The sequence below is a fragment of the Cryptotermes secundus genome, unplaced genomic scaffold, assembly GCF_002891405.2.
Source record: "Cryptotermes secundus unplaced genomic scaffold, Csec_1.0 scaffold595, whole genome shotgun sequence".
Classification (NCBI taxonomy): Eukaryota; Metazoa; Arthropoda; class Insecta; order Blattodea; family Kalotermitidae; genus Cryptotermes; species Cryptotermes secundus.
Window position 1 is genome coordinate 704,958 of NW_019745088.1, and position 27,490 is coordinate 732,447.

Sequence of the window (27,490 nt, forward strand, 5' to 3'; positions counted from 1 at the left end):
CCGCACGCTGTTCACGAAAATCAGCCATTGCAAAAACGACGATCACACAAAACAGTTGTCACTATAAACTCTGCCGAAACTAGTCCTTACCTTCTGAAGCAACGGTAGTCGGCTTATCGACTCAGGAATGTTAGCTCTATGCACTCATAGCGGCAAAACGCAGTACTACAAAAGCTCTGCCCACAAAAAAATTAGTTCGGTTTCTTTTGGGTACCCCATCGTATACTGTCTGTATCAAACTGCAGTCACAAACTGTTTCTGCCTGGAATATGTACCTTTCTTGGTATTGTGTAGTCGGGCTGCTACTGGATTCAATCTTGGCTCACGTGAAGAGCGTGAAGAGTTGTCTAGCATGATAGAAGGACCACGGGACAATCTTTCATTCACGTAAAGGAACTTTGTGTGCTGATTTCCACTAACAGAACCTGAAACAGGTGAACATACATTATAAATGACACCAAAGTTTTACAATATATCTCCTGACTGCAGTTAGTTAGTTAGTTATTAGAGAGGGTGGGTTTCCCCAAGCACTCAGACCTGTAGTGGTCCATTGTGCTTCCCTCTATGATTTCTACCAGTCTCTATATCCTACTGGTATTGGTGCTTACCATCAGTCCTGCCCAGCCAGCGAGACCGGCTCTACTGGCTGAGAAGTATCTATAATGCTTCCCCCCTCTACCGGAGGTATTAGTGACTGCTGTTGGGCGGCAAACGTCCGCAATTTTTGCTCAGTGACCTCCTTTGGAGGTATGAGGTCCTTTTACGTGCCGTAAAGCTACGACATGGGACCCATGGCTTAAAGTCCCTCCCGGAGGACTTGTTCCCTGAATTTTTTCGCCCTTAAAAATTTGACGACCTCCACCGGGTATTTGAACCCGCGTACTACGAGTTATGAGGTGGGAACGTTACCTCTAGACTACGGAGGCTGCTTCTGACTGCAGTTCCTTTAAGAACTGTTCAGAAGGATTCACAATTGCTATGGACCCCACGAATAACATTCAGAAACCATGGACTCCATTCCACAGAAGTGAAAGTGAATCATGACAGTGAACTCGTACATAATTTAATAAAAGTAATTTCATAATGACCACAAATACTATGACACTGAGATTATGCTGAGCAACAGTCGGCTTGTCATAATTAACTCTCCAAGTGGGATATAAAATTAGTTAATGTATTATATGACATGAAATAAATGTTACAAATGTAGATTTTATTCAAACATTCTAACAGTTCATGACTCAGATCTGACTTCGCAGCATCCACTTGCCTATAGTTTAACAGTATCCTTCTAATATATAAAAAGCATATAAGATATAGAAAAGTAAAGCTATGCCTGTACCAGGCCGAGGCCCATAGAGCTGTGAGACGTTGAGGGTCCCACACTATCTAGACAATAGGCTCAAAGATGGCGGTAAGGCTGTCAGCCTTACACACCGACCGCGCTTTAATTCCTGGTACTCATTTCTGTTAGAGGCTGAATAAACCCCAGGGCCTAGTGCGTCTGGAAGGATTAGGTCAACTGAAAAAAATCCAATGACCTCATCGGGACTTGAACCCGTGACCTTCCGGCTTGTAGCATAGCCCCTCAACCACTCCGCTACCGCATGGCCCCCTGCAATATTTGACATAGTAATGAACTGCTAAGCCGTTACATGAAAGTAAGTGATGTGATACTTCACAAATGAGCAAACATTCCTCTGAAATGTCAGTTCACAAAATCTACACAGTGCCACATCCCAAGAGATGGCATTCTTCGCTCTTATTTCAGTGTATTGTGACTGTCATAAGAGAACTGATATTTTGATGTGGATATGAGGTGTACTATAGTACATCAAGATGGTGGTTTATGAATGATTGACTATGCATGTTCGACTAAAAAGGAACAGCGGAGAAAGCTGGTGAAATTAGAATAGCACTAAAGCTTGTAGTACAACAAATGATAAAACTTTCTGTCATGTTCAATTACCTACACACAAAAAAAAAGTTGTGTAACAAATTCTCCAGTTTTTGGCTATCACAAGTAAGTAAATTTAGAAAATAGATACCAAAGGGTAAAATTCAACAATAAATTATCAAATTGGGGCAAACTTGATAAAGGTGTTCCTCAAGGATCGATTTTGGGACCGCTATTGTTTTTGATTTATGTAAATGACTTACCCTCCTTTATACAATGTTCTGTCCCATCAAATACATCAGTTGTGCTATCTGCCGATGATACAAGTGTAATAGTAGATGAATTAAATTTTATGCAGCTGGTAAAAAAACTTACTACGGTGTTTAGATCGATGAATAAATGGTTTAATTTTAATATGCTTTCATTAAATTTAGGCAAGACTTGCTGTGTAAATTTCTCAGCTAAACATAATTTTACCAAAAAATTAAATATTGAATATGGAAACAAAACTTTATTAGAGTCAAATGAGGTAAAATTCTTGGGTATGACACTGGATAACACAATATCTTGGAAAAAACATATAGATTCAATTATAGGTAAATTAAATAAAGCCTGGTACATAATTAGGAAAACCAAACAGTACCCTCTCGATATATATATTCTTTGATGATGTTTGTAGTTAATAATATGGATTTATTTGCAGAAAATTCAGATATATATACAACTGTAACAAGAAATAGTTCAAATTTGCATCTCTCCTTGTCAAATCTAACAGCATTTCAGAAAGGTCCACAGTATTTTGGAATCAAAATTTATAATAGTCTTCCAAGCAAAATAAAACAGTTATCCAGAAACAAAAATCGATTCAAGAAAGCACTATTACAATTTCTCCATTTACATTCATTTTATGGTAGTGATGAATTTTTTGATTATAGGGTTAAAAAGATTGATAATTGATTTCATTGGGATTATATACATAAGTAATGAAAAGTTGAATTACAAATTTTATAATTTTAAAATTATGTTTACATAAATATTTTAACACGTATTATATTTAATTGTTATATTGGACTATTTATTGTCTATATCCTGAGTCTTATGACCTTGTAAAGGATTTTTGACATGTAAATAAATGATAATGATAAATACTGAATGAACATGAGTTATGTATTTAGTCAGCAGTCTTTTTGCTTGTAATAAAGAATGGAACTCTGGGATCAGATGGCATATCACAAATAATGCTCCTGTGTTAATACTCCCAGTTTACCATTTATTTAAATAGGTTGTTTTCTAGTTACAGTAACATGAGTTTCATACTTTCCTAAGATCAACTATCATACAAAATCCTAAGACCCTGCAATGTATGATGTTCTCTTAAGTTAAACTAAAGGTCTTGTTGCTATTGGCTTTCATAAAAACTAGTTAATAATTGTTACACATTCATAGTTGAATTATGGGCAATACCTTGTGGTCAATATTTAAATGCTTTGTAATGTGCTAATCAGAATACACACTATTTGGCTGCATAAGTTATCAGACAAGTTTTGGCTCTGGTCATTTATCAATATCTAAATCAGCCTGCAGATACAGGCATGTAAAAATATGACTTGTAGCTTGAAAAGGTGAAAAGCAAATTTGCACCTATTGTACCCTCCCTTAAGACGATAATGGGCATATAAGTCAAGCACATAATTTAGACCTTTGCATTACATGCACATAATAAAATTGGAAAAAACACTTCCTTTAAATATTTTACCACCTGCTGGTGATGTAACTGCAGATGTTCCCAAAATAGGTGCTGCTGACATTCTATTCGGATTGCGTGAACCCCCTGACCCTTGGCTCTGGGTTCCTCGTACACTTCCTGCGCTGGATGACACCTGCAGATATTTTATGATTCAAATAAACCTTAAAATATAGATTCTTCTATTAACAGGACACGATGTCCACATGCAAAATACTTGACTAATGTGAACATCGTTGTTCTTATTACTGACCTTGTTACTGTCAGGGGAAGTGGGAGAGGTTTGAGTCACCTTGCTCACAACAGCAGTTACTGGTGGTGTCACTTCACCAGACTTGCTCATCAATCGGGAGTCATCATCCGGCGGAACCAGCTGCTGGAGCTCACACTCCTCACCTTCTGCCGCCATCATTTCACCAGTATACCTATAGACACTACGAGTAAAGTAATATCACACCCAATTAGTATGTAGTTTTATTGTTACCAGATATTTAAGAAGTGTCGAACAACTTTCAGTGTATTATATTAGGGATACCACTTACGTGCCAAAAGTTTGCAATATGCATAATTCTCTCGTTCCAAAACTCACTTTTATGATTTTGACAATTCATAGATATTCAGTAACGTTACGTCAAAACATTTTTACCACGACATCATCCTTCCCAAATATCACATACAAATGTATGGCAACAGAGTGCTCTTTTAATAATATTTGGAACTATCGGATCTGAACATGGTCACCAAATATATACGACCAACAAACGGATCGAGACTGTAAATATAACTTGAAAATCACAGGCTTAGAAATGGGCACTGAGTTCACTTAACATTTTTTTGTTTATTTTATGAATATAAATTAACTCAAGGTTTTTGTAATCTCTGAGTTTGAAGATTACAATTTCTGTTTGTGGGTTGGCTATTCTGTTCTGCCGTCGAATCAAACTCAAAACCGCGCTTTTTCTTTAATAGTTGAAATGCAAAGGCGTATTAATTAGAATATGTAAGAATGAGTAGTGTAGAATATTTAGTTTAGTGCACATTGTTCTACACTATATGGTAAAAAGATTAATCTGCTCTCTGTTTTGTATGAGAAGTGTGTGTAGTTATAATCTGGAACCTGCAGTATAGAGTGTTGAATTGTGATATGGGGAAAGGTCGTAAACCCGTAAGTAATTGTTTTAAAGATAATTTAATTTTTAGCACTGATCTATAGCAGTTTTATTTTAATTAAAGTATCATGCTTAAAAAGTATTTCATTGGGTTATTTGTCATTTTTCACCCTGGATTTGAAGATGACACAGCTATGACTATTGCAGTCACTGCAGTTTTTATGTTTTACTAAACATCTTCTGGGAAATGATAAGATAACAATCCTTAATCTTTTTCTTAATCTTGATAATTACTTGCTAGGAGCCCACTGTAGTAGGAAATATTTTAAAAAAGGTGAGACTTGCATATACAATATATCCACAACAGTTTAAAAATGTCCACCATTAATCTCGATAGTTACTGCTGTGACAAGGATATTGAAGCTTGTGCTGTCAGTCTTAACTTTTAATAGTCAAAGAATATGTATTGTATCTGTATATAGATCTACTTTCAGTATTATGGTTTTTTTTTTTGGTAAATATGGAATTGATCTTACAAAAACTTTGTAAAAGTAATGTTAAAGTTATTATCTGTGGTGATTTTAATGTTAATTATATGAATGACTGACTGAAGAATACTATCTCCCGGGATGTCCCATGTCCAGTAGAAGTTCGCCAGTGCTTTGGAAAATCGTACATCTGTCATTTTTGAGGATGAAGATTAGGTCAACTGAGTACCCAGCACAAATCTGGCAGCAAGGAGAGTTCTGATTGTTCCTTAGACATTTGTGAACTTCTGCTGAAGTACATGGCATCATGGCCCAGAAGATAGTATTGTTCAGATTGTTTTTTGTTAACAGTTTCATTCATGGAAGGAAAACAACATTTGTATTATACTTGAGGTTGAAGTATTGATTTAAAAAATGTTTTCTGAATAAATTATTGTTTGAACATAATTAATATTTTGTCATATTTCCCTTTATAGATTGTTCTGTGTAAAGGACAAGCAAAAATATCAAGTTTCTTTGTCAAGAAAAATGAACTGCAAAATCGACAGATACTGCCTGTTTTGTCAGATAAAAATAATGCAAGCGTAACTCCTGGGGTTCAGAAATCCCCATATTTTAAGAAGGATACAGTTAAGTCTCCTGTGAAAGAGTTGCCACAAGAAGTTATACTTTCTGAAGATGAATTATTAGCATCACCAAAGAAGGAAGTAAAGGTCATGGATGAAAACTGTGATTTAATTTTCGTCTCATCAAAGTCAACCTCTACTGCTAAAAGGAAATTGTACAGTGAAGAGGGCATTCCAGATATCATCCCAACGACACCCACTGCTAAGACCAGAAAGTTTAGCCTCTCATGCAGACGCACAAAACATTCAAAGAGAGACAGATGTTCCTCAGGCAAAGAAAGAAAGCAGGATTTTTCCCACATTGATTCACTGGATAAAGCTTTTAACACTGATGGAACAGAAAACAGAGTTCTTTCAGTTAATAATTCTGAACTCCTGAACACTTCTCCATGCAAAAAGGAAAGACTTAATGGAGTTGAAAGTGTTCATACACCAGAAAGTAAAGGTTCAAAAGATACAATTGTGAATGTAGTTGGACAGGCATGTACTGAAAAATATGATTATAATAATACAAGCACCATAAAAAATGACACAGATGATTGTACAAATGCACAGGACTGTACAAAATTTGGTAACTCCTTAGAAGGTGTTAAAAGTCATTACAGAGTTACTAGTCTAGACCTTGAGTCTGATAACTTTTGCAGCACTGAGAAAAATGTGAAGGTTGTCAGTTCTGCAGGTTGTGGTGCAGAAGTTAGCAGCTTTGAGCGGCTGATAGACACAAACTGTAACATGCACGTTGGAAGATATGGAGTCCATGAAAATATTATGTCACCCATCCTAGGAACCACGACTGTAATTTCGAGTGGTGTTACTGTCATACCAGAAACATTTTTGGAAAACTCTATTTTGCATAATCCTGTCACATCAAAGAACAAAGTTTCTTATCGTAGTGTTCCAAAAGATGACATTAAACAGCCCAAAGATGCAGTTTATACGTGCAGTATTTCAGAAATAAGTAAATGTGAGACCAAACCGTGTACAGATGGAACTGAAGACTCAGTCAGGTCCAACAAAACTGCATCTTCGGATATATTGGAATTAAATTATGACTGTAGTTCTGTTGGCTCAAGTAATAAAATTTTTGGTAATGACACTCTAAGCAGTAGGAATGCAACTGCAGAAAGTGAAGCTGAGGATACATGTACGGCACTATCTGAAACAAATGTGTGCAGACAGCCTATTTCCAAATCAGATACAGTAAACTTGGAAGCTGTATGTTCAGAGCACAGTGTTCAGAAGGGTGATCAGCAAGCAGATGTGTTTTGCAGCAGACTACAGACAGCTGCAGTTAAGCAGCTGAAGTCTCACTCTAAAGCTGATAGCTCAGATGATATAGTTCACGAGGATTATACAGCATGGCTGTCTTCGGACAACTGGGACTTCTCAATGATTGAAGAAAAGGCAACAGGGTAAGAAAATTAGTTACTAAAATCACATAATTTCAAGCTTCACAGTTTGTACACTTCATCAGGTATTGTTTATTTAGAGTGATGAGGTAGCGTAGTTGGTGTAACAGCAAGGTCATGGGGTGGATGATCAAGAAATTGGGGTTTGATTCTTGGTGGGTGCAGAAGGTTTTCTCTTCTCAGCATTCCCACCAGCTCTGTGATCTAGGCAGCCTCCTGTCCTGTGGGTTCCAGGGGCTCTTTCCCTGGGGATAAAATGGGTGGAGCATATAACTGACTATTTACCTGCATTTACTATTTACCTTAGTTATGTTTATGTGGAGCCATACCTTCATTCCCACAGCCACCTTGGTGTGATGCTTAATTAAGTTCAGAGATAACTCTGAATAGCAACTTCTGCTATGAAGATGGATACAAAGTGAGTGAAGTCTTGTTCTGTGGCTTTTCCTCCAAACTTTACTTCCCATTGAATAGTACCAAGTTCCAGGCTGCTCCATTAGGCTTATTTCAAAACCTTATGTCAGGCCACATTCTTCTTCCACCCAGAAGGTGGTAGCTGCAGTGTATGCCAGAATGTTGGAATGCTTTCAACACATGATGCAGCTAAACCCTCAAAAGCCCTCATTACAGACGTAAATATGTGTGTCAAGAACAATGTTCTTTATCAGTGCTGTAACACCATTCATGATCTGTCTGAGGACTTTTGAATATCATCATCAGATGTCCTAAGCATCAACCACTCAAGTCACTAATATTAAATGTAGAACCGTTTTTACTTCAGAAATGCAGTTTTGGAGAACAAAGAGGAACTAAGCCTGGACACTTTCCAAAGATGTGAGATCATAGAGCTAAGGAGTAAAAAGAAATGGGAGAAAATAGTTAAGCTGCGTTCCACACACAGTAAAGCCATGACATCGTGTCTGCTTCAGGATTCCTGGTAAGGCCAGCTTGGTTAATGTGCGCCACTGTCAGGAGGTCTTTACAGACTTGTGCATGTTATGTTCAATTTGCATTCTCACAAGGAACATTATGCATGTATCTTTTGCACTGCACTTATAACCAAAAATATGCTATGAAGATTAATATTCATATGGTTGTCAGAAAATATCCACAAACACCTTTAACATATCGACATGCTCTTGATGGATGCGGGACATCCACTTGCAAGGTTACCGTCTGTTGGAAATACTATATAACATTTGATTGTATTCTGAATGTCCAGAAACTTACTAGATTGGAAGGCAGCCATATAGAAGACAAGAATATAGAAAAATAACGTTTAGATGCATTGTAGATAAAAAACTTAATGAGAGCTGGAAGTGGATAGAACTGGCTTGATGTCATGACCAATAGTGGATGGAATTGAACCTTTGGGTACTATTGCAAGAAAGTTAATTAATTGAAGGTTGCTGTCTTCTGAGACATGATGCAATGTAGTCTCAAGAGAAATTTACAAGTGTTTCATAGAAACTTGCTGCCTCCATCTTCAAGGTACTCTTCCATCTGAAGATGGAAGCAGCAGGTTCCTCCAAAACCAGACTGCATGTTGTCACAGTCCAGATGATGTTTATGTTCATAGTCAACACTGTTAGAATCTCAGTCTTGCTTAGTTAATGTATTTGGACATCACTGTCCTAGAGCATTGGTCCTTTTAACTCAGTACATGGCAGTTAGCTCTTATTTTCCCCAGAAATGGCATCTGCCTTGAACCAAAAAAAAAAAAAAGAAAGGTATTCCTGCAACAGGCTGTGGAGGCCCATGGGGTTATGAGACATCAAGGCTTGCACATTTTCTAGGCAATAGGCCCACAGATGGGGGTTGAGGTTGTCAGCCTTATGTGCCAGCCCCTATTACTCCCAAGAAGATTCCTGGTACTCATTTCTGATGGCCAGGATGTTTAGATTTGAGGTTCTCATGGTGATGTTACACCCACACAGTCTGGTAGATAGATAACATTTCAGGGGAGTCTGCAGGCTCCATCTGTATATGACATGAAGTCAAGATGGAAGCAATGAGTCAATCCAAAACATCAGTATCTATTTGCCAGACCATATGGTGTCTCATCTGTGTAGACCATAATCTTAATCTGGGATATTTTCCTCTAATGAATGAATTGCCAAAGTATTGAAAGAAACTTATCAGTAAATTTAATTTCCAGGGCAGACAGTGAGTTGGAAGTTGGTGACATCATAAGCGTCAGGGCAAGCCGTTGTGAGACATCGTGTTGTCCTGCATCATGGTTTATCAGCAATTCTGTAGGTCTTCTTGTGCTGCACCCTGATATGTTGATCTCCAGCACAGCTGTTGTCGGATCAGTCTTCTGTTTGCGCAAGGGTGTCCTGTCAGAGTGGTTTAGAGGCATTGATTGTGATTCCCGTATCATGATCATTGGTAGCCTGGTGCATGAATTGCTCCAAGAGGTTATTTATATTTTATTTTTTAATTTTATACTGTGGTGTATATTTAGGCTTAGTGCACTAGAACTGTGTAACAACTGTACTTTGAATTCCTATAATTTACAGTTTTATTGCATATCAGCTTTTCAGGCAGGCTGAAATATCAGTAGTATATTAGACTTGTATTTGTGAGGTAACCAGTTCAGATCTTGAGATGGATCCTTCCTGATAAAACACAAACTGCAAGGCACACAACACGTGACCTAACACTATAAGGTGTTACTTCTGAGTGATGCAAGCTCTGACTTTGAAATGAGTGGACAATGACTCAGCAGATACTGCTTTGAAGGAGTTTATGGTAGTGTCATCTTGTGGCTATTATGGAGGGTAATTGAACACAGCGCATAAACCCTTGCAGAAATATGAAGTTGTATAAATTCAGACTAATTTACAACTGTCATATTCAAGAAAATTTTGATGTGAATAATTTGTCGTATAATTAAGAGACTGCATCTTATTATTTGCTGTATAGGGTTTTTGTGGATTGTCACACCAAAATGATTGTTTTTACACCTTCAGGTGCTGGAACGCAATATCAGAACATTGTCAGCTATTAGGGATGTGACTCAAGAACTGCTGAATAGATCAGCTTGTATTCAGATGTTGTACTCAGCGAACATGTCCAAGGAAGAGACAATGAAGGAGCTAGAAAACTTTGTCCCACATATAGCCAACTTTGTGGACATGTATGTTCAAGATTTGGGCCATGAGATGGCACCACAACCCTGGAATGAGAGCAATAATGTTGAGAAGTTCAGTGGGACCATCTGTGCCATTCATGACATAGAAGAAAATATTTGGGCACCAGAGCTTGGAATGAAGGGAAAGGTGGATGTCACAGTGGAAGTTAAAATAAATAGACACAAAAAGGATTTAACTAAGGTAAGTAGAATGTTATGCCAGGGTAGTGCAGTCAGTATAGCAACTGGCTACAGGCTGGACGACTGAGGAGTTGGAGTTCGAGTCCTGGTAGAGGCAAGAATTTTCTCTTCTCCATATCATGCAGACCAGCTCCAGGGTCCACCCAACTTCCTGTCCAATGGGTACCAGGGGCTCTTTCCCTGAAGGTAAAGTGGCCAGGGTGTACCACTCACCTTCAGCTATTGCCAAGGTCAAGAAAATATGGATCTATACATCCATCCCCCCATACACATTCATGTCATTGAGCACAGGGAGAACTTTACCTTTTTTACCTTTAAGTAGAATGTTGTAGGCTTATTAATGAAGTAAAGGAGGATGAAATAAATGGAGTATATAGCACACATGGGAAAGAAGAGAGACGTATACTTCTATGGGTATGGATGGGAGAATAATACTGAAATGGATATTAGAAAACAGGATTGAAAATTGTGAACTGGGTTTAGTTTCTTGACAAGCTTAGTGACTGTTACCTTCTCCAAAAGGACCCTGCTCCATTTATTATGGTTTAACATTATGTCAGAAGAGCTTCCATGGCTGTCATCTTTATTTGTCAAACTGATTATATTTGGAAATAGAGAATTTACTTGATCTTGAACTTGTCTTATCATGCAAAATTTGGTCATGAAGAAAGTGTCCACTTCTGCTTCAAGTCAGAATAAATTCTATGTGGACATATTATTAACTATGTAATTCTAGGTTACAGGACGTCTCTTGAAAAATTCTGTGTCATTCACCCTGTTTGTAATTACAGATTATGCCATTAGAAGTGAAAACTGGGCGTCCATGTTTTTCAGCTGAACATAAAGGTCAGGTTACACTGTATGCAATGATGATGTCACAGCTAGGCAGAGAGGTGGATTCTGGGATGTTGTTGTACCTGAGGTGAGTACTGTTTGACTGTAAAACTATGAAGCAGGGTATAGGAGTAATTTTAGTAAGGTATGATTTTCTATCACAGTGAGTGAAAATATGAATCGCTGACCCAAACTCTTTTATTTACTCCTCCTTCATACAACTCTCAAGTCCACCACCACTTCTCTGTAAGTTCTGTGTCAGCTGTTCTATAGTTGAATGAAGTGTATACCGGTCAAGTGCATATCAAGTGTAAATCATCAATATAAATCACATTATGGTCCACTTGAAATGAGGTGATCAGAATAGAAAATTGTTGTCATCTGGGGAGTGACACCTTGGTAGTCTGATAGAAAGTTACAAACATTTTGGGGCAACTTGCTGCTGCTTCTGTTGTTGTCGACTCCCCTCCCACCCTTATTACCCTGAAGACTGAGGCATCAGATTCTTCCAAAATGACAGTAACTTTCTACCAGCCTACATGGTGTCACATACCAGAATACAGAGTTTTTCATATTCATTGCCATGAGAGCCTTACATCTCAGCTTTCAAATAGTTTCTTGCACCAATAGTTTCAGGTGTGTTCCACAGCACACTCTCTATATCAACAATCACTTGTAAAAGCTCCACATTTGCAGTTCAAGTGTTCACACATAAGAATTTAACTTAGCTGTGCTGCAACTGTACATCATTGCATGAATACTGGAGTCTTGTGTCTCCACTTGGGCAAAAATGAGATAATGCACTTTTATGATTTTCCTTATTGTGTTACTTTGTCTCCACATACTTCCATAGGTTTCATAACTTGCAAGTGTGAGATCTCCAAATGTGTTTTGTTCTAAATCACATTGAAACTGCAGCTTATTCACTAATTTCGAACCCAGTTTTCCAAAAATTGGTGTTGATGGACATAGTACACTCCTTTACTTGGTGAGAGAATGTTTACTGATATTTATGCCTGTATTGATAGTGTCATCTGAATCGTAACTATTTTAGGGATGGAATAATGCAAGAGGTGAAAGCTGGTAATAATGAGTGGAGGGATTTGGTACTACTTCGCAACCAACTTGCCTATTTCATCACGAGATTACCTACTGTGGTGGACAGTGGCACTGGATTCAAACCCCCACACTTGCCAGAACCAATAAATCATCACAGTGCTTGCAGCAAATGTCCATATCTAACAATATGCACTTCATTCCTTGGGTAAGAAAATATATGATGGGTGCTTCTGGATACTTCAGAGACATGCATGTTGTTTTATGTAACATCACTTTTAGTTTTCTTGTGTTTGTTGTTTGTTGTTGTGTGTTTTTATTTGGAAATTAACCTTTATGAGCCGAAAAATACTGTATGGGGGCCTTTAAATTAAAGCCGAGTGGTTGAAGGACACCGTATGGTGACTCGCAGTCCACGCATGCGCACAGTGTTTTAAAATCTAATTTTAAGATAGAAATTCTTGTTCTACTTACATTATTTTTGGACACCAGCTTTATAAGTAGACTGTCTTCCCTCCTGTATCATCTAACTGAATGTTGCATGTAACTGAATGCAGAGTCTGACGTCGCAATTCATGCACTTTGTCGGTGTGCAACTCTGTTTTCCACGCGAAGCGCACACACGCAACATCTATCTCATATTAGCAGGAAGTAGGCCAGTGATGGCGAGTGGTCTCCTCTATTCATAACGTTTATAAAACATCACAATTTCAACTATGCGCCATGGCCCCGTTACGCATGGAAGAAGCCGAAATTGAGAGGCCGCTTGTAAATCACACCATTCAGAATGCGTTACATTATTTTTGGACACCAGCTTTATAAGTAGATGGTCTTCCCTCCTGCATCATCTAACTGAATGCAGAGTCCGACGTCACAATTCATGCACTTTGTCGGTGTGCAACTCTGTTTTCCACGTGAAGCGCACACACGCAACATCTGTCTCGTATTAGCAGGAAGTAGGGCAGTGATGGCGAGTGGTCTCCTCTATTCGTAACGCTTATGAAACATCACAATTTCAACTATGCACCATGGCCCCATTTTGCATGGAAGAAGCCGAAATTGAAAGGGCGCTCGTAAATCACACCATTCAGAATGCGGTACAGTCGGTTATGAAGGGACGAGGACCCAAGGGCATTCCAAGAACAGTAACTCTGTGTGGATAGTCCGACATAGTGTATAAACAGGCACAGTTTCATAAGGACAAAGAAGGATAAGAACTCGCCCACACTAGTGTATACAAGAAGCCCATGTGACTGGAGAATGTGCAATGAAAACAAACTTCCTCACTCCTCCAGAGTCAGACCGTGTGTCAGCAGCATGCATTTATACTGCAGAAACGTTTTGTGCAGAAGCTTTATGCATTTTTGTGGACAGACGCTCAAAATTGGGGAAAAATTTTTTTGGAATCAGTGTAACAATTTTTACAGATTCTAAAATCTCTAATTACAATTTCTGATTCTATATTCTTTCTAGATAAAAGCAGCGTTTATTTCGTTCGTTTATCACAAAAATTGTAGAAATCACAGCATTTTCAGTAACATCGATTACAATTTTTATTACTCTACAATGGCGGGCGTTTAAATTAACTCTGGCCCGAGGCCATTACCGGAATTTAAATGGCCCATCCCTTTAAGGTTAATATGCCTTACGTCCAAGAGGAAGTTCTGGTAATTACTTATACTATACAATTTCTTTATTAAAACTGTCACAACACAACTATATTAAGGTCAGTGCCTAGTTTGGCTCTGCTACATGTTTCGGTTATTAAAAGCCATTATCAGGCAAATACATGGCTAACATATATACATCACTAAAACTGCAGTACTAATAAAATTGGATACAATAATATTAATTATATTAAAATACGCGACATAAAAATACAGTAAATTAGATTATATAAAACAAAAGTTATAGTATAAAATAAGAATAAAATTCTTCAAGTGATGCTTTACATCAGTGCTGTCCAACGTTCTTATGTACTCGGGCACAATTCACTGATGCCTATGGAGGTGTGGGCGCCACCACACACTACTACTACTACTACTAGTACTTCTACGATGATGACTACTACTACTACTACTACTACTACTACTACTAATAATAATAATACAATTTTTCGAAAATATTTAACAGTAGTCAGGAGTTCAAAAATGTCTCTTGTTTTACAATTTGAATTAATATTAAAAATCGGCTCAATTATATGTGGTTACGGAGGGTGCCAGATAAATATACCATGGGCGCCGCGTTGGACAGGGCTGCTTTACATCATCGAGTTGGTTGTTGATTTTTGTGATTTTGTTGTGTTCCCACAGACAAATTGGAGTATTCTATATTTTGTGCATATATAATAAACTAATAAACTGTTTTGGAGGCTCATGATGTAGATGTAGTAATATTAATGTTAATTATTTGGTCAGTGCCTCATCTTACAATGTATTGTCCGTTCTATAGGGAATGTAAACAGTGACCTTAATACAAGTATAGTTGTGTTGTGACGGTTTTAATAAAGAAATTATATATTATAACACAACAGGATACATGAAATGAAAATTACTTATAATGCCTGATTTTCTTTAAATACTTCCATATGTATACAGAGGGTGGCGGAAATTAAACATAGCTATTTGTACAGCTCCATGTTATACTTCTGTGCAAAATGTATCCTGTTACAAATTTTTTGTCTCAGGAAATTGCCAGATATAACCTCAGAATTTCATTTGTGCTGTATTTGTATGTATTAATATATGAGCAATGTTTTATACAAAATATTTATGATCTTGGTGCTAAGTTTCACACTGTTAGCTCAAATTGTAATATGTTTAACTCTTATATTTCAAGGAAATATAAGAGTTAAACACATTAAAATTTTAGTTTTGTGGCAACTTAACCAGTAGCGGCTCTGGTCTAGGAAATCGAAATTAACGGCCGTGGGGATTTGTTGTGCTGACCACGCGACACCCTATATCCGCAAAAGTTGGCACTAACTTTGCTGATAAGTGGCGGTCGCTCGGTCGGTATAGTTCACTTGTGGTCTAAAATTGCGGAGTTTGTTTTTAACTCTTATATTATTGACATAGAATCATCAGACTGTAATAACTTGAGATGTTTGAAATCCCGAAACTTTAAATTTGGGTTCTGCTCTCTTCTTTAACTTAAGCAGTTCAGATATTTATGTGATCACTATCCACTATTTAAGTTAAGTTAAGAATGTGTGGAGCTGCACTTCTCCTCCACAGTACATCTTTATGGCATGACACTTAGCCACAGTAACAGCTTTAGTTTTACAGCCACTGCAGTTCAGCTGCACACATATATTTTATGCATGCCATTGTGTTTTCTCTTGGTTCCATAATGCAACTGATCCACTGCTTTATGTAGAATAAAATCCTGCAAGGAAAGACTATTTATATGTGTCAAGAATTATGTAGTGCAGATGTTCCCAGATTCTTCAAGTCTGTGGCTATCTTCATGTGAATAAGAAGGGTTTTAGTGCTCCTAACTTAATAAAAATTACTTAAAGTGAAAGATAGCAATGTTAGAAATTAATAATTAATGAATATTAATGATAGCAATGAAATTATATGTTTGAAGTTTAATTTGATGTAGCATTTAAGGATTAGAATTAATTCAGTATCTTTATTATTGGGCCTGGGGGCTGTGGCTCCCACTTCAGAAAATAGTCATCTAGTGCCTCCCACGATCTGTGTCGAGCTGTCTGGTCACCTAGAGAGGGAGGTAAGATCCATATTTGAGGACAGATTCTGTTACCCTCAGTGATAGTGTGATCATGAGAGTGATGGTTGGAAGAAGGAACCTCTGATATAACGTAGACTCTGAGCCATTGGGGAGCAGGATGGTCTTCATGTTCCAAAACCCCCATCTCTGGGTAGATTGAAGGTTTCAGTCTGTTACCAGAAATGCTGCATTCAGCTGTGATCAGGGATCAAATTCAGTTCTCTATATGAGCATCTAGTGTCTTACCAAAAGACCACCAGGTCCCTTCATGTGTGAATGAATTAGTTGATTTATTAGGTGCACTGGGATAAAGAATCCTTCACATCATGAAGTACTTGCTGGTACTTGTAGCTCTGAAAGAAATGGATATTTGTCTGGAATCATTTGTTTATTAAATTTCTAATGCTCATATACGAGTATGTATAAATGTAATGTAACCTCATCTCCACTTGCTTTGTGACAAATGCCTATCTACATCAGTTGTAAAGAGTTCCTGGGAATGCCGAGGGAACCACCAGTTCACTGCTTGCCGTAGACATGTTCATTGCTAGTGCTTTTATAACGAGGTTAAAAATAGTTGGCACTTACATTTGTTAACTTGCCTGTGGCAAATGAGTGAACATGCTTCTAGGATGTCTAGAAGTAGATGTTGTGTTAATGTTCTAGGCGTGACGGGTTGTCCAACCTCTCTACAAGTAATCCACTGGCAGAACTTGCTAGCGCTGCAACTTCCCATCTGTCTGCATCACATGTTGACTACTTGGTTCACTGGACAGGACTGTTACTTCTTGAAGAATCACAGACTTCTGGCCCCATCTGTCAGAAGGATGTGTGGTGCATGAATCCACAGCAGAGGTGTGTTGTGTTCATTAATTCCTTATCACCAACATACCAGAAGCAAAAATATATTCATATGTCACCATGTTTCTACATGCTGCAAAAACTTCCTTTAACAGAAGTTGTGTGTTTTTTAAGGTCTGTTACCACACAAAATTTGGAGACCTATATTATATTTTTGTGTTCCCATCTTGGAAATTCCTACAGCACCCATTTTGGTATTATTAATTATAATGTACAATGATGGGCATGGCCTTTGGTGACATGGAATTCATACCAAGTTTTATGAAAATCTGTCAGTATAAGCTCAAGAGTTGTCAGATGGAGGACAGAAACATGGAGAAATTATGCCATTACCCCACCTTTCTTATGAAATGAGGAAAATAGACAGCAGACTACACAACATTATGTCCCACAAGATCATAACCACCACTGTGAGAACCTCAGACCCTATTCACAGTCTAACTATTGAGGGCTTCATTTTTTTCGATACTAATACCGTTACCCCAAAGTTAAAATATGACTGCTAAACCTGTGGCACTGAAATGTTTAAAATCATCTACTTCCACACAGTAAGACAGCGTCTACACGAGCGCACAAAATGCGTCCGTTGTAACGAATGTACTTTGCTGAATACACCACACAGTTGCAGAATGTGGTGCATAGTTTTTGTCTGCAGTGGAACCAGAAGAAAGCGTAGCATTCACCTCTCTTGTTTATTTCTACGACGGATATCACGACGTTCGTTACAACGGATGCATTTTGTGAGCTCGTGTAGACGCTGCCTAAACTGTTAAGTTTAAGTTAAAATCTGGGCATGAACTCCATAGTACCGGGAGATTTAAAGTCCCCTATTCCCAGATGATAAATTTTAAGTCTTTTGTTACCATTTATCCCTTTTTAGTGTGAGCAGGTTTTACTGTACTTACTGGTTCTGTAATATTCTTCTAGGGAAAAGCGTGGTAAGAGCCTTTGTTCAATGGTTGTCACTGGCAGGGTGATGATGAGTGGTGATTCCTGTGTTCACACCTTTCAGAAGGATTGTATCTCGTTCCAAGATCTCCGTACATCTGGATTGACAGTGGGGGATTATGTCACTGTGAGTACCGATGCCCAGTTGGCCGTGGCCACAGGCACGGTCTGTGGCATCACTCACAGCACCCTCACACTGTCACTCAACAGGTCAGTTCTGTTACAGAGACCTCTGTATTTGTAGCAAGTATCTCCAGTTTCAGATTTATACTGTTTCAGAAATTGAGAGAACAATTGGCCATATATGTAATGAATCTTCATAAGAGTTGATCTCAAAAATCCAAGCCTGTTACAGTCATTCAGTTTCACATATATGGTGATCACACTGTTTCAGTACTGCTGTTTTAACCCTTCAATGCCGGCAGGCATTTAAATTCCTACTTAACTCCTCTGCCAGAGGATATTTAAATATTTAAATCGGAGAGTGCAATATTTCACTTAAAGTGTAATAAATTGGGAAAAACTGAAGTTCTGTTTTTCTAATTTTCACACTACGTTCAGAAATGTATATAGAATCTGTGTATTGATCCACGCTGCTTTAAAATTATTTCTTGGCACAGTAAGCCTATAAAATTATGAATGATAGTATCATAATACCTTAGAAGTTCACCTGGGTATGTTAGTCGTGAAAACATTCCACACGGGGTCCTCCATCACACGCGTCACACCAGTACACAGATTTGACACACAACACGCCATTACTGTGGTTTTTACTTCTTAGTAGTTGGTGGAATCTTGCTTATAAAATTTCTTTCTCTTAGACGGGGCACTGTTTTGTCAAATGAATGTCGACCCGGCACTTTGTGTTCTACAGCATTAGCATATTTCACAGAGAGTCCCTGAATTAACTGAATTCTGACTGACAATTGAGCTATCCTTTTCCTTATGTTATTCTTACATATTATTGCATTCAGAAATTTTCTATTTGTCCCTTACAATTTTGCATATTCTCCCAATGGATGTTTGTGCTATTCTCGATTCTGTCATTTACCATATCGAGAAAAGCAAAAACATCCATTTTCAGTGTATAACTCCGAATCTGATAAAACTGTGTTCTGATTTGGTTTGAAGTATATATATTCTCCACTGGTCATGACACAACACAGCTGGCCAATTTGTTCCTTGCGGCTTTCCTTGGCTAACCAGACTGCATGATGCATATTTATAGAACAAAGGGAAATTACAGTAGTTATCATTCATATAGTGAACTGTTTATAATTTGCTACATATCAGTCATAACACACTTCTTAGATTCAACATCACGTCTCAAAGTCGTAGATTCTCTACATGTCTTCTCGTAGTTACAAATACCAATGTGGAAGCAGCACAGTTCAGAATATGCCTCAAGAGAATTGACTTTTCATTCAATCAGGATAGAGGATAGCACACAGTATCGATCTAACATACTTAGTTCATAAGAATTCCCCTAGGCAGAGGTAGGTTTGTATGGTAACAAGCGCACCAAATGTTGAAATAGAAAAGTTTCAAAAGAATCCAAATGTATTGCAATTCCCGCGGGAAGTTCAAAGTGGGACGACAAATAACGAAATGGTAGCCAGAAACTTCCTCTTTAATTTCATACCAAAAGAATTACTTTACATGGAAAACAACAGTTCAAAACAAGAGCTGAAACTTAGAGCTGCAATACGCATATAGTGCACTGACCCCGGCAGCATGTGACAGAAACTGCTGGCATGTGTGGCACCAAGCCCGGAACTGAAGGGTTAATTGAGAAATGCCACTTCACAGTTAGAGAGGTCTTCAAGGGCCTTTTTTCTACACTAAGAATTTTTAACAAAAAGCATTCAGCTCAAATTTACATGACGTTCGAGAAATCACAAAATAACTGTTTTTAAAATATGCAATAATCTGGCCAATGATACCATATTCTTGTTTGTAATTTATATTTCCAGGAGACAAGAAAATGCTGTAATAATCTCAAATCCATCAGATATATTTCTTTTTGTTCTACAGGGATTTAAGAAAACGTAGTTCCAGTTCATGTTTTCACATTGATATATACACATTGCAGAATGGCAAGGGATTCAACCTTACAAATCTTGGCTGTTTGATGAATAACACAGATGTGGCAGCTAAACTTCGCAAACTCATTGTTGACAGGTATGTATATTTGCACACATGCCTGTGTTTGCTCTAGTAGGTTCATCTCAGACTACTCACATTTACACTGAAATTATCATATGATATTTCTGTGAAGAGCACTGAACTGAGGATTAAACTTAAGTTTTTCTAGCTTAAAAATTTAATTCGTCTTTCAATATAAATCATAAATGTTTCATTAAGCATCAGGGTTTAAATAGGTGACTTAGCTCAGACTGTAGCTAGATTCTAGCTCAGAAATGAAGTAGTCTCAAGATCTCACCAGCACAGTGATCACATAGCTGCTGCTGGCTGTACATCTGACATTGCCTGTTTTTCCAGGACTTCATAAAAGTATTTTTATAAATCAGGTAGAGCTCTTTTAATTACTAAATATTTCCAGATTCAGATGTGCTGTGGTGCTGTAAGTGTCCAGTAAAATTATATGACTTGATTGGAAGGCTGGGCTCAAACTGTTTGAACACTCTGGTCCACTGCTCCACTGATGTAGATTTTGGGGCCCCAACCTCTTAAAATATTGTGACATGTTGTGCAACGGACGGCCAGTGGTGGCGGCATTGAGTGCTGTCGTGGTTGCGGGACGGTCGGCGTTCCGCCCCCACCCCTCTCCCCGCTCTATGACGTGGCACACTTTCCCGCTTTGACGCGGTACCGCTTCCTACTGTGACGTGGCACGCAACGACGCTGTTGACACGGGCAACAGGCAAACACTGTGACTATATAAGGGAACTACACAGCCGCCGAAGACAGCTCTCAAGGCAGCAGCCAGCAGTTGAGTTGAGTTGGAATCTAGCCAGTGGCAAGTTACGAGTTGAATCGAATTCTAGTAGTCACCGAGTTTAGTTGTAACGAGTGAATCGTGACAGAGTGAATTGAGTTGTGTGTAGGATTTATAAATTGTGTAAACCTGTGACCTTGTTATAATTAATTGTAGCTGAGACTTGTAGGTTGTTAAATAAACAAATTAACAATCCGAACAGCGTCTTCAGTAACGAAACACGTTACAATATTTTCATATTTATGAAGTGTTGTGTTCCTCATATCACTCCATTTGTGTAAAAATAGTGGTAGATCTTTTGTTAACCCATTCTCTGCTGTTGTGTCACCAGAGAACGACCCACATTTGTGGAAAGACTTCGATCTAGCATCTTGCGTCCAGGTCGTCCAATCTTGGAGCCCTTGAACATGTGTCAGCGTCGGGCTGTACTGAAGGCTCTTTCTGCAAATGACTACTTTCTAATCAAGGGCATGCCTGGTACAGGTGAGATCAACTTCATAACAAATTTTATATATGAGCATGGTAAGGATACTTCTGAGACATGAATCCTATACCATTCGGTGCAAGCAAGAGTCTACACAGTATCACAGGACTGTCAGTGTAAGCTTCTGATATTCCTGTTAACTGTATATCATCCATCCATAAATGTTCACCCTCCTCTCTAACCTAACCTACCCCTATCTGAACAGCTTGTTAAACGACTAACAAAGGACAAAGGACAAACCAACCAGCATATTATAATCTGACCCAACCCTTTCCTAACACAGAAAACCTGGACATAAAACTGCAGACTGATGTTAAAGTTTTTTTTCTCGTTTATCAGGTAAGACTGCCACTATAGTGTCATTGGTAGAGTTGCTGGTGAAATTGGGACAGTCTGTATTGGTGACAAGTCATACCCACACAGCTGTAGACAACGTCCTGCTGAAACTTGCAGCCAGGAATGTGGACCTGCTTAGACTTGGTTCATCTAGTCGTATCCACCCACAGCTCCAAGTGAAGAGCGAAGGGGACCTCATTTCAAATTGTGTTTCACCAACTCAAATGGAGGCCTTATACAACAGCAAGGTTAGTGATATATATGATCAAATGTTGGCAGCAGCCTCATATTCTCAGTTTGAGGCCTTGTATGATAGATTGAGTCTCAGGTTATTAAACAGAGCCATTTCATCTACTGAGATAATATAGCATTGAATGAAAAAGATCAGAAAGAATTCTACAGGAGACACTCTTTGGCTGCATGGCCCTCTATGAAGCTTGGCACCCTTTATGACAGATGCCCATTCTCGCTTACTTGCCTTTTGCCTCGTACTCTGCACTTTCTATAACCTTTCTTTGGTCATTTTGCTTAATTTTCCATCTGACATCTTTCATTAGTTTTAACACATTGTTTTACTATTCAAAGTTGTCAGCCTTATGCCCAACACTTAACCTGTAGGACAAGGAATTACTGTTCATCTGGCCTCTACCCTTCTCCTATCTAGGATTGGTAACCCTACCAGGAACTTACACTCCCACTAACATGCTGCTTCAGGTGCTCAGAACACATAGTCTCCCCAGTATGTTAAAAGTTGCAGCCCTGGGGGGGGAGGCCTATTTCAAGGTACTACCCCACTCTTCATTTGAGAAGCAGAGAAACCATGAAACCAACCTGCTCTCTTCTTCCTGTCCTCCAGTACCTGACTGAACCGTCTTATTCTGTCACAATATAATACTCATATATGCTCCAAGTTTACCTCTCTGGCAAGTATTGGTTTTCCAGTATCTCTCTTCGTATGCCCCTATCACTGTTGGACGTTGCTGATAGACATGAACTTCAGTTTAGTGCGGTGTTGTAAAGATGAATACAGATTTGTATGGAATATTTTTGTGTATGTTTAAGATAACCAACATGCATAGGTGTTTCAGAAAGAAATTATGCTTGCATTTTCTAAATATTTTTGTTCATTGATAGCCATAGTACTGACATAGCATTGTTAAATAACCACTCTTGAAGAAAAGTGTTCATAGTTAACCAAACCACTATAGACAAATTCATGTAGACTTCGCTGAAGTTGAACTCATTCTGAAGATCACTGTCCTCTGGGAAGTGACCCCCATATGATTTGTAGTAAACTATCTTGAACCCCAAAGCACAGTAGCTTCCTCTAGAATGTTCCTACTAAGCCACAGAGGGTCATGTCCTGGAGCCAGTAATCTTCACAGCCACAAACCTGAGAACCTTGCATTTCACAAATGACTGATTCTGTTACCACTGGGAATTTATTGATATGCATTCTAATTTGTCCAGCCTGTGGTTGGCACCACTTGCTTGGGAGCAGGTCACCCTCTGTTTGCTCGGCGAACTTTTGATGTCTGCATAGTAGATGAAAGCACTCAAGTACTGCAAATCTCAGTGCTGCGTCCACTCTTCAGTGCCAAGAAATTTATACTCATCGGGGACCCTGATCAGCTGCCTCCCCTTGTAAGAAGCAAAACTGCAAGGTGCGTATCTGTCACATGCAGTGCAATAAACTCTTAAGTCCCCCCCCCCCAGGAATCCTTAAGAGAAGAGATCAGTTAGAAAACATAGGCATACATGGGAGGATAATATTAAAATGGATCTCAGAGAAATACAGCGTGAAAGTGCAAATTGTATTGTATCAACTCAAGATATGGTCCACTTTCACGCTTCAGCAGCTGAGCAACTGTGTAAAGAAGATCCTGAACAGCGACGTCTAGCAGATAGTTGGAACCGTTAATGGATTGAACTTTAATCTCAGTCCCTGTAGGCAAATTCCTGGGGTTGTGCTTTAAAGCAGGCCTTGACTGTCCCTTCCATATCTTTACCAACTCTTATGCTCATATTTCTCTTGAAAGCTGCATAACTGCTACAGTTGGTTGGACATTGTTAAATTAACAGTAAACTTCAGAAAACAGATATGTGTGTATTAAAACATGTTGTAAGACCTGAATGTGAAAGTGCAAGCACACATTAACCCTTTAGAGCACAACATACGACACAGTATAAGACAACTTGCTTAGGTACTAGAAAACTCTGAATTTTGCACACAGATTGTATTTATGGATTTCATATGGAATTTAGGGTAAATAGCATTAACCAACTGGGTTCTGTGCTGGAGATCCACTGTGTTTTGTACGTCCTGTGATGTAGGAACTGAATTTATAAACATTTATATGAATTTTTGGATGTTGTTATTATTGTTATTATTATTGTTATTGCTTGCTCTGTCCACTAGAGATATGGGCATGTCTGAGAGTCTGTTTGCAAGACTCGATTCTCCTGATGCAACAGTATGCCTTGATGTTCAGTATCGTATGAATCAAGCCATCACAGATGTTGCCAATGGCATCGCATATAACGGTCAGTTGAAGTGTGGCAATGAGCAGGTGTCCAATGCAACATTACAGCTGCCAGCCCTCCATGTAAGTGACATACAGAATCATATGTAACAAGAATAGATGGCAGAAACCAGAGGTCAATAGTTAGGTACAAAAGTTAAGTAAATTTCAACATTACACTTCCTATTAGCTTTCATCCCTCTTATGCTGCTCTCTATCGCAACTGATTGCATGAAACTGATCACATACTTTGGTGATCTGAAACCAACTGCACTCAGTGCTCACACATGGAAGCGACTGAGTACTTGGCTCAGAAAGCCATCTCGCTGCATGCTAACCCCACTATTGCTATGCAACTATACAACTGAAGTTGCCAAGAAATTGGCTCATCCAGTGGCACCACTGTGGTTGCAAAGGTTGCTGACACCAAAGTTTTAATCACACAGGCGAAAATGGTGTTATGAAAAGTGATGGGACAGTTGCAAGCAAAGAAATTCCATGTCACATATGACCATTTTCATGCAGTCAGTTACACCAGTGGGAGAGCAGACTTATCATCCTGTAGTTTCCATCTGCATAACTGCTTCATGTAATTAATTGAACACTTCTAATACCAGCATACCAGTGTTCACAACTGAACGCAATCTGTAGAGTTACTTTACCTCCCATCTTTTTGATCTGTTTTTCCAAGTGATATAGCATCATTAAATAACTGAAATCCCATCATTAGATTAAGTAAACATGTGAATATTTTAAAGAATTTACATTTTTAATTGGACATATTATGTACAGAAATATGTCGCCCTTTTCTTTGTATTAGATGGTTACAGAAGAATTGGAGTCGGAGACCTGGCTCCGTCCTTTGTTATCAGATGCCATGAACCACTCAGTTCTGGTCATCGATACTGGTCCCATTCCAAAGAAACTGACAGATGACAGCACCTCAGCATCTGTGAGTCTCGATCATGGCCTAGCGAGTGGAAGTAACGAAAAAAGTCTGAAAAGTGGCATAAAAAGTAATGATGTACTGACTTGTGATGAACTCAGCAAAGTGATTAAAGAAATTAATGATGAGGAAAGGGCATGCACGAACCTATATGAGGCAGCTATTGTTCAGCATATTGTAGCAGTAATGATGAAGGTAAGAACCTAGTGATGGAACTGCAGATATACTACATTTCATTGCATGATTCATGATATTTCACAGTTTGTTCTGACATTCATAAAGAAATGTTCCCACATGCTTCATGCATTCCATTCGTATACTTCTGTACATATATAAAAGTTTTTTTAAGGCTTACATTTATCATTGTCATTACACAATTTCAGGTTATGACAGCCGTGAACTCCTCAGTGTTAACACATTGTCTGAACTAAGTTATGTAGTAGGTCACAAATGAGAAAGTTTTATTTGCCTCAGTCATTTACACAAGGAATTTTAATCTGGAATTGTTGGGGAAGTAAGTGTGAAATGTGCGGCCTCCGTAGTCTAGGGGTGACGTTCCTACCTCATGACTCAAGGTACGCGGGTTCAAACCCGGCAGAGGTTGTGGAATTTTTAAGGGCGGAAAAATTCAGGGAACAAGTCCTCCAGGAGGGACTTTAAGCCATGGGTCCCGTGTCATAGATTTATGGCACGTAAAAGATCCTCATGTCTCTAGGAAGAGGGCCGACCTAATTAGGCAAAATGTTTCCCACCCAAGTAGTTTTCAATGCCTCCGGTAGATGGGGAAGGTATCGGGTACCAATGCCAGTAGCGGGCCAACCTCGCTGGCAGAAAGGGGAGAATTATTGGGTACCACTGCCAGTAGAGGGCCGACCTCACTGGCAGAAAGGGGAGATAGCGGACACCAGTATCGGTAGGGTATGGCGACAGTAGAAATTAAAGGGGGATGTACAATAGACTATTAGTCGCGGTGCATGGGGAAACCCACCCCCTCTATACTGAATACTGAATACTGAAGTGTGAAATGTGGCTACAGGAGAAGTATCTGTAAGGACTAGATCTTCACAGCCAAACCAATTGCTCAGTGTGAGGTTTTAAGTTTCTACAATGACTACAAAGATTACTGTATTCTGGGATGTGACACCATACAGCCTGGTAGGAACCAACACTTACTTTCCTACATTGAGGATGGAGAGTAACAGTTATTTTTCCTGCTGCAGAACATTGGTAACTGTCTTATCAGATTGTGTGGCATCACATTGCAGGGGCTGATCTTCATACGTCTGTTTTTAATTTTGACATAACTTTTGTGATATTGTAGCATGTGAAATGTTGGTATACATATCTCAGTTTACATACACTGTAGAATGATTAAATTGACAGGGTGGTGCAGAAGGCAGCAGTATAGGTGTGATTGCACCATTTCGTGCCCAGGTAGCACTGCTGCGGAAGCTGGTTGCCTGTAGCACTGATAAAGATGTGGAAGTGAACACAGTTGATCAATATCAGGGCCGAGACAAGGATATTATTATCTTCTCTTGTACAAAGACTGATTATGCACCCAAGAAATCATTGCCTGCCAAAAATAAGGTATATACATTTTATATATTTGTAGCTTACAGTGAATTTTGGAATGTTGGACTAACATCTGAACTTTGAGCATTGAAGTTCTTAAGCTCTCACCATTTGTTTTTGTAGTAGTAATTAAACTCGTCTGTGTTTCCTTTGTAGGAAAATGAAATACTTGGAGATAAAAGAAGACTGACAGTGGCAATTACACGAGCAAAACATAAATTGCTTATTATCGGAGATGTAAAAACATTACACAGATATCAACCTTTCCGACGTCTTTTTGACTGTCTGCCATCAGAGCAAATGGTTGTTCTTTCAGATGACAGCACTAATTTTGAATGGAATCGATTAATGATGAACATGAGAAAGTCCACTGATGGAATATGCCTATTATGAATGCATTTTTAAGTAGCATGTCACTTATTTTGTAATTATTGTATTTTGTTATACATTCCAGTTTTGATAACCACACAGAAGACTGGAACGTTAATTTTTTGCAGATGTGAACTTGATAACCCAATCTTTTACATACACAGCATAATTTGTTTTCAGTATAGAACATTGCCTGTTTTTGTAATATACACTATGTGATGTACAATATGATTTCCAAGCTTGAAAATTGTATTT

At 38.6% G+C, this 27,490-nt stretch overlaps 2 protein-coding genes across 4 annotated transcripts in view; one reads left to right on the forward strand and one right to left on the reverse strand.

Moving 5' to 3' along the window:
* The window catches only part of LOC111874935 (coiled-coil domain-containing protein 28B), a 10,223-nt gene extending 5,820 nt beyond the window's left edge, over positions 1 to 4,403 (reverse strand). The window contains exons 1-4 of one of the 3 annotated variants that reach the window (XM_023870819.2): positions 4,184 to 4,403; positions 3,934 to 4,075; positions 3,657 to 3,777; positions 276 to 425 (exon numbers count right to left, since the gene is read on the reverse strand). In XM_023870819.2, the coding sequence (XP_023726587.1) occupies positions 276 to 425; positions 3,657 to 3,777; positions 3,934 to 4,053 (391 nt within the window). In that variant the 5' untranslated portion in view covers positions 4,054 to 4,075; positions 4,184 to 4,403. Of the gene's footprint in view, positions 1 to 275; positions 426 to 3,656; positions 3,778 to 3,894; positions 4,076 to 4,183 lie in introns of all 3 variants that reach the window. The other 2 variants (XM_023870820.2, XM_023870818.2) reach the window with 2 other exon arrangements.
* Positions 4,404 to 4,583: 180 nt separating this feature from the next.
* Positions 4,584 to 27,490, forward strand: LOC111874940 (DNA replication ATP-dependent helicase/nuclease DNA2). The gene is made up of 17 exons (XM_023870824.2): positions 4,584 to 4,806; positions 5,715 to 7,276; positions 8,055 to 8,210; positions 9,432 to 9,693; positions 10,249 to 10,611; positions 11,402 to 11,532; positions 12,499 to 12,708; positions 16,902 to 17,090; positions 18,024 to 18,254; positions 20,079 to 20,225; positions 21,335 to 21,486; positions 21,827 to 22,071; positions 23,294 to 23,487; positions 24,243 to 24,429; positions 25,166 to 25,486; positions 26,675 to 26,881; positions 27,023 to 27,490. Exons 1-17 carry the CDS (start codon positions 4,786 to 4,788, stop codon positions 27,257 to 27,259), a joined length of 4,815 nt encoding a protein of 1,604 aa, XP_023726592.1. The 5' UTR covers positions 4,584 to 4,785; the 3' UTR covers positions 27,260 to 27,490.

Excerpts from the sequence above, each read along its gene's own strand:
- LOC111874940 (XM_023870824.2), top strand. The coding sequence starts at position 4,786 with ATGGGGAAAGGTCGTAAACCC. Across the intron at positions 10,612-11,401 it reads ACAAAAAGGATTTAACTAAG|ATTATGCCATTAGAAGTGAA; the intron begins GTAAGTAGAATG and ends TTGTAATTACAG. Across the intron at positions 23,488-24,242 it reads GTAAGAAGCAAAACTGCAAG|AGATATGGGCATGTCTGAGA; the intron begins GTGCGTATCTGT and ends TCTGTCCACTAG.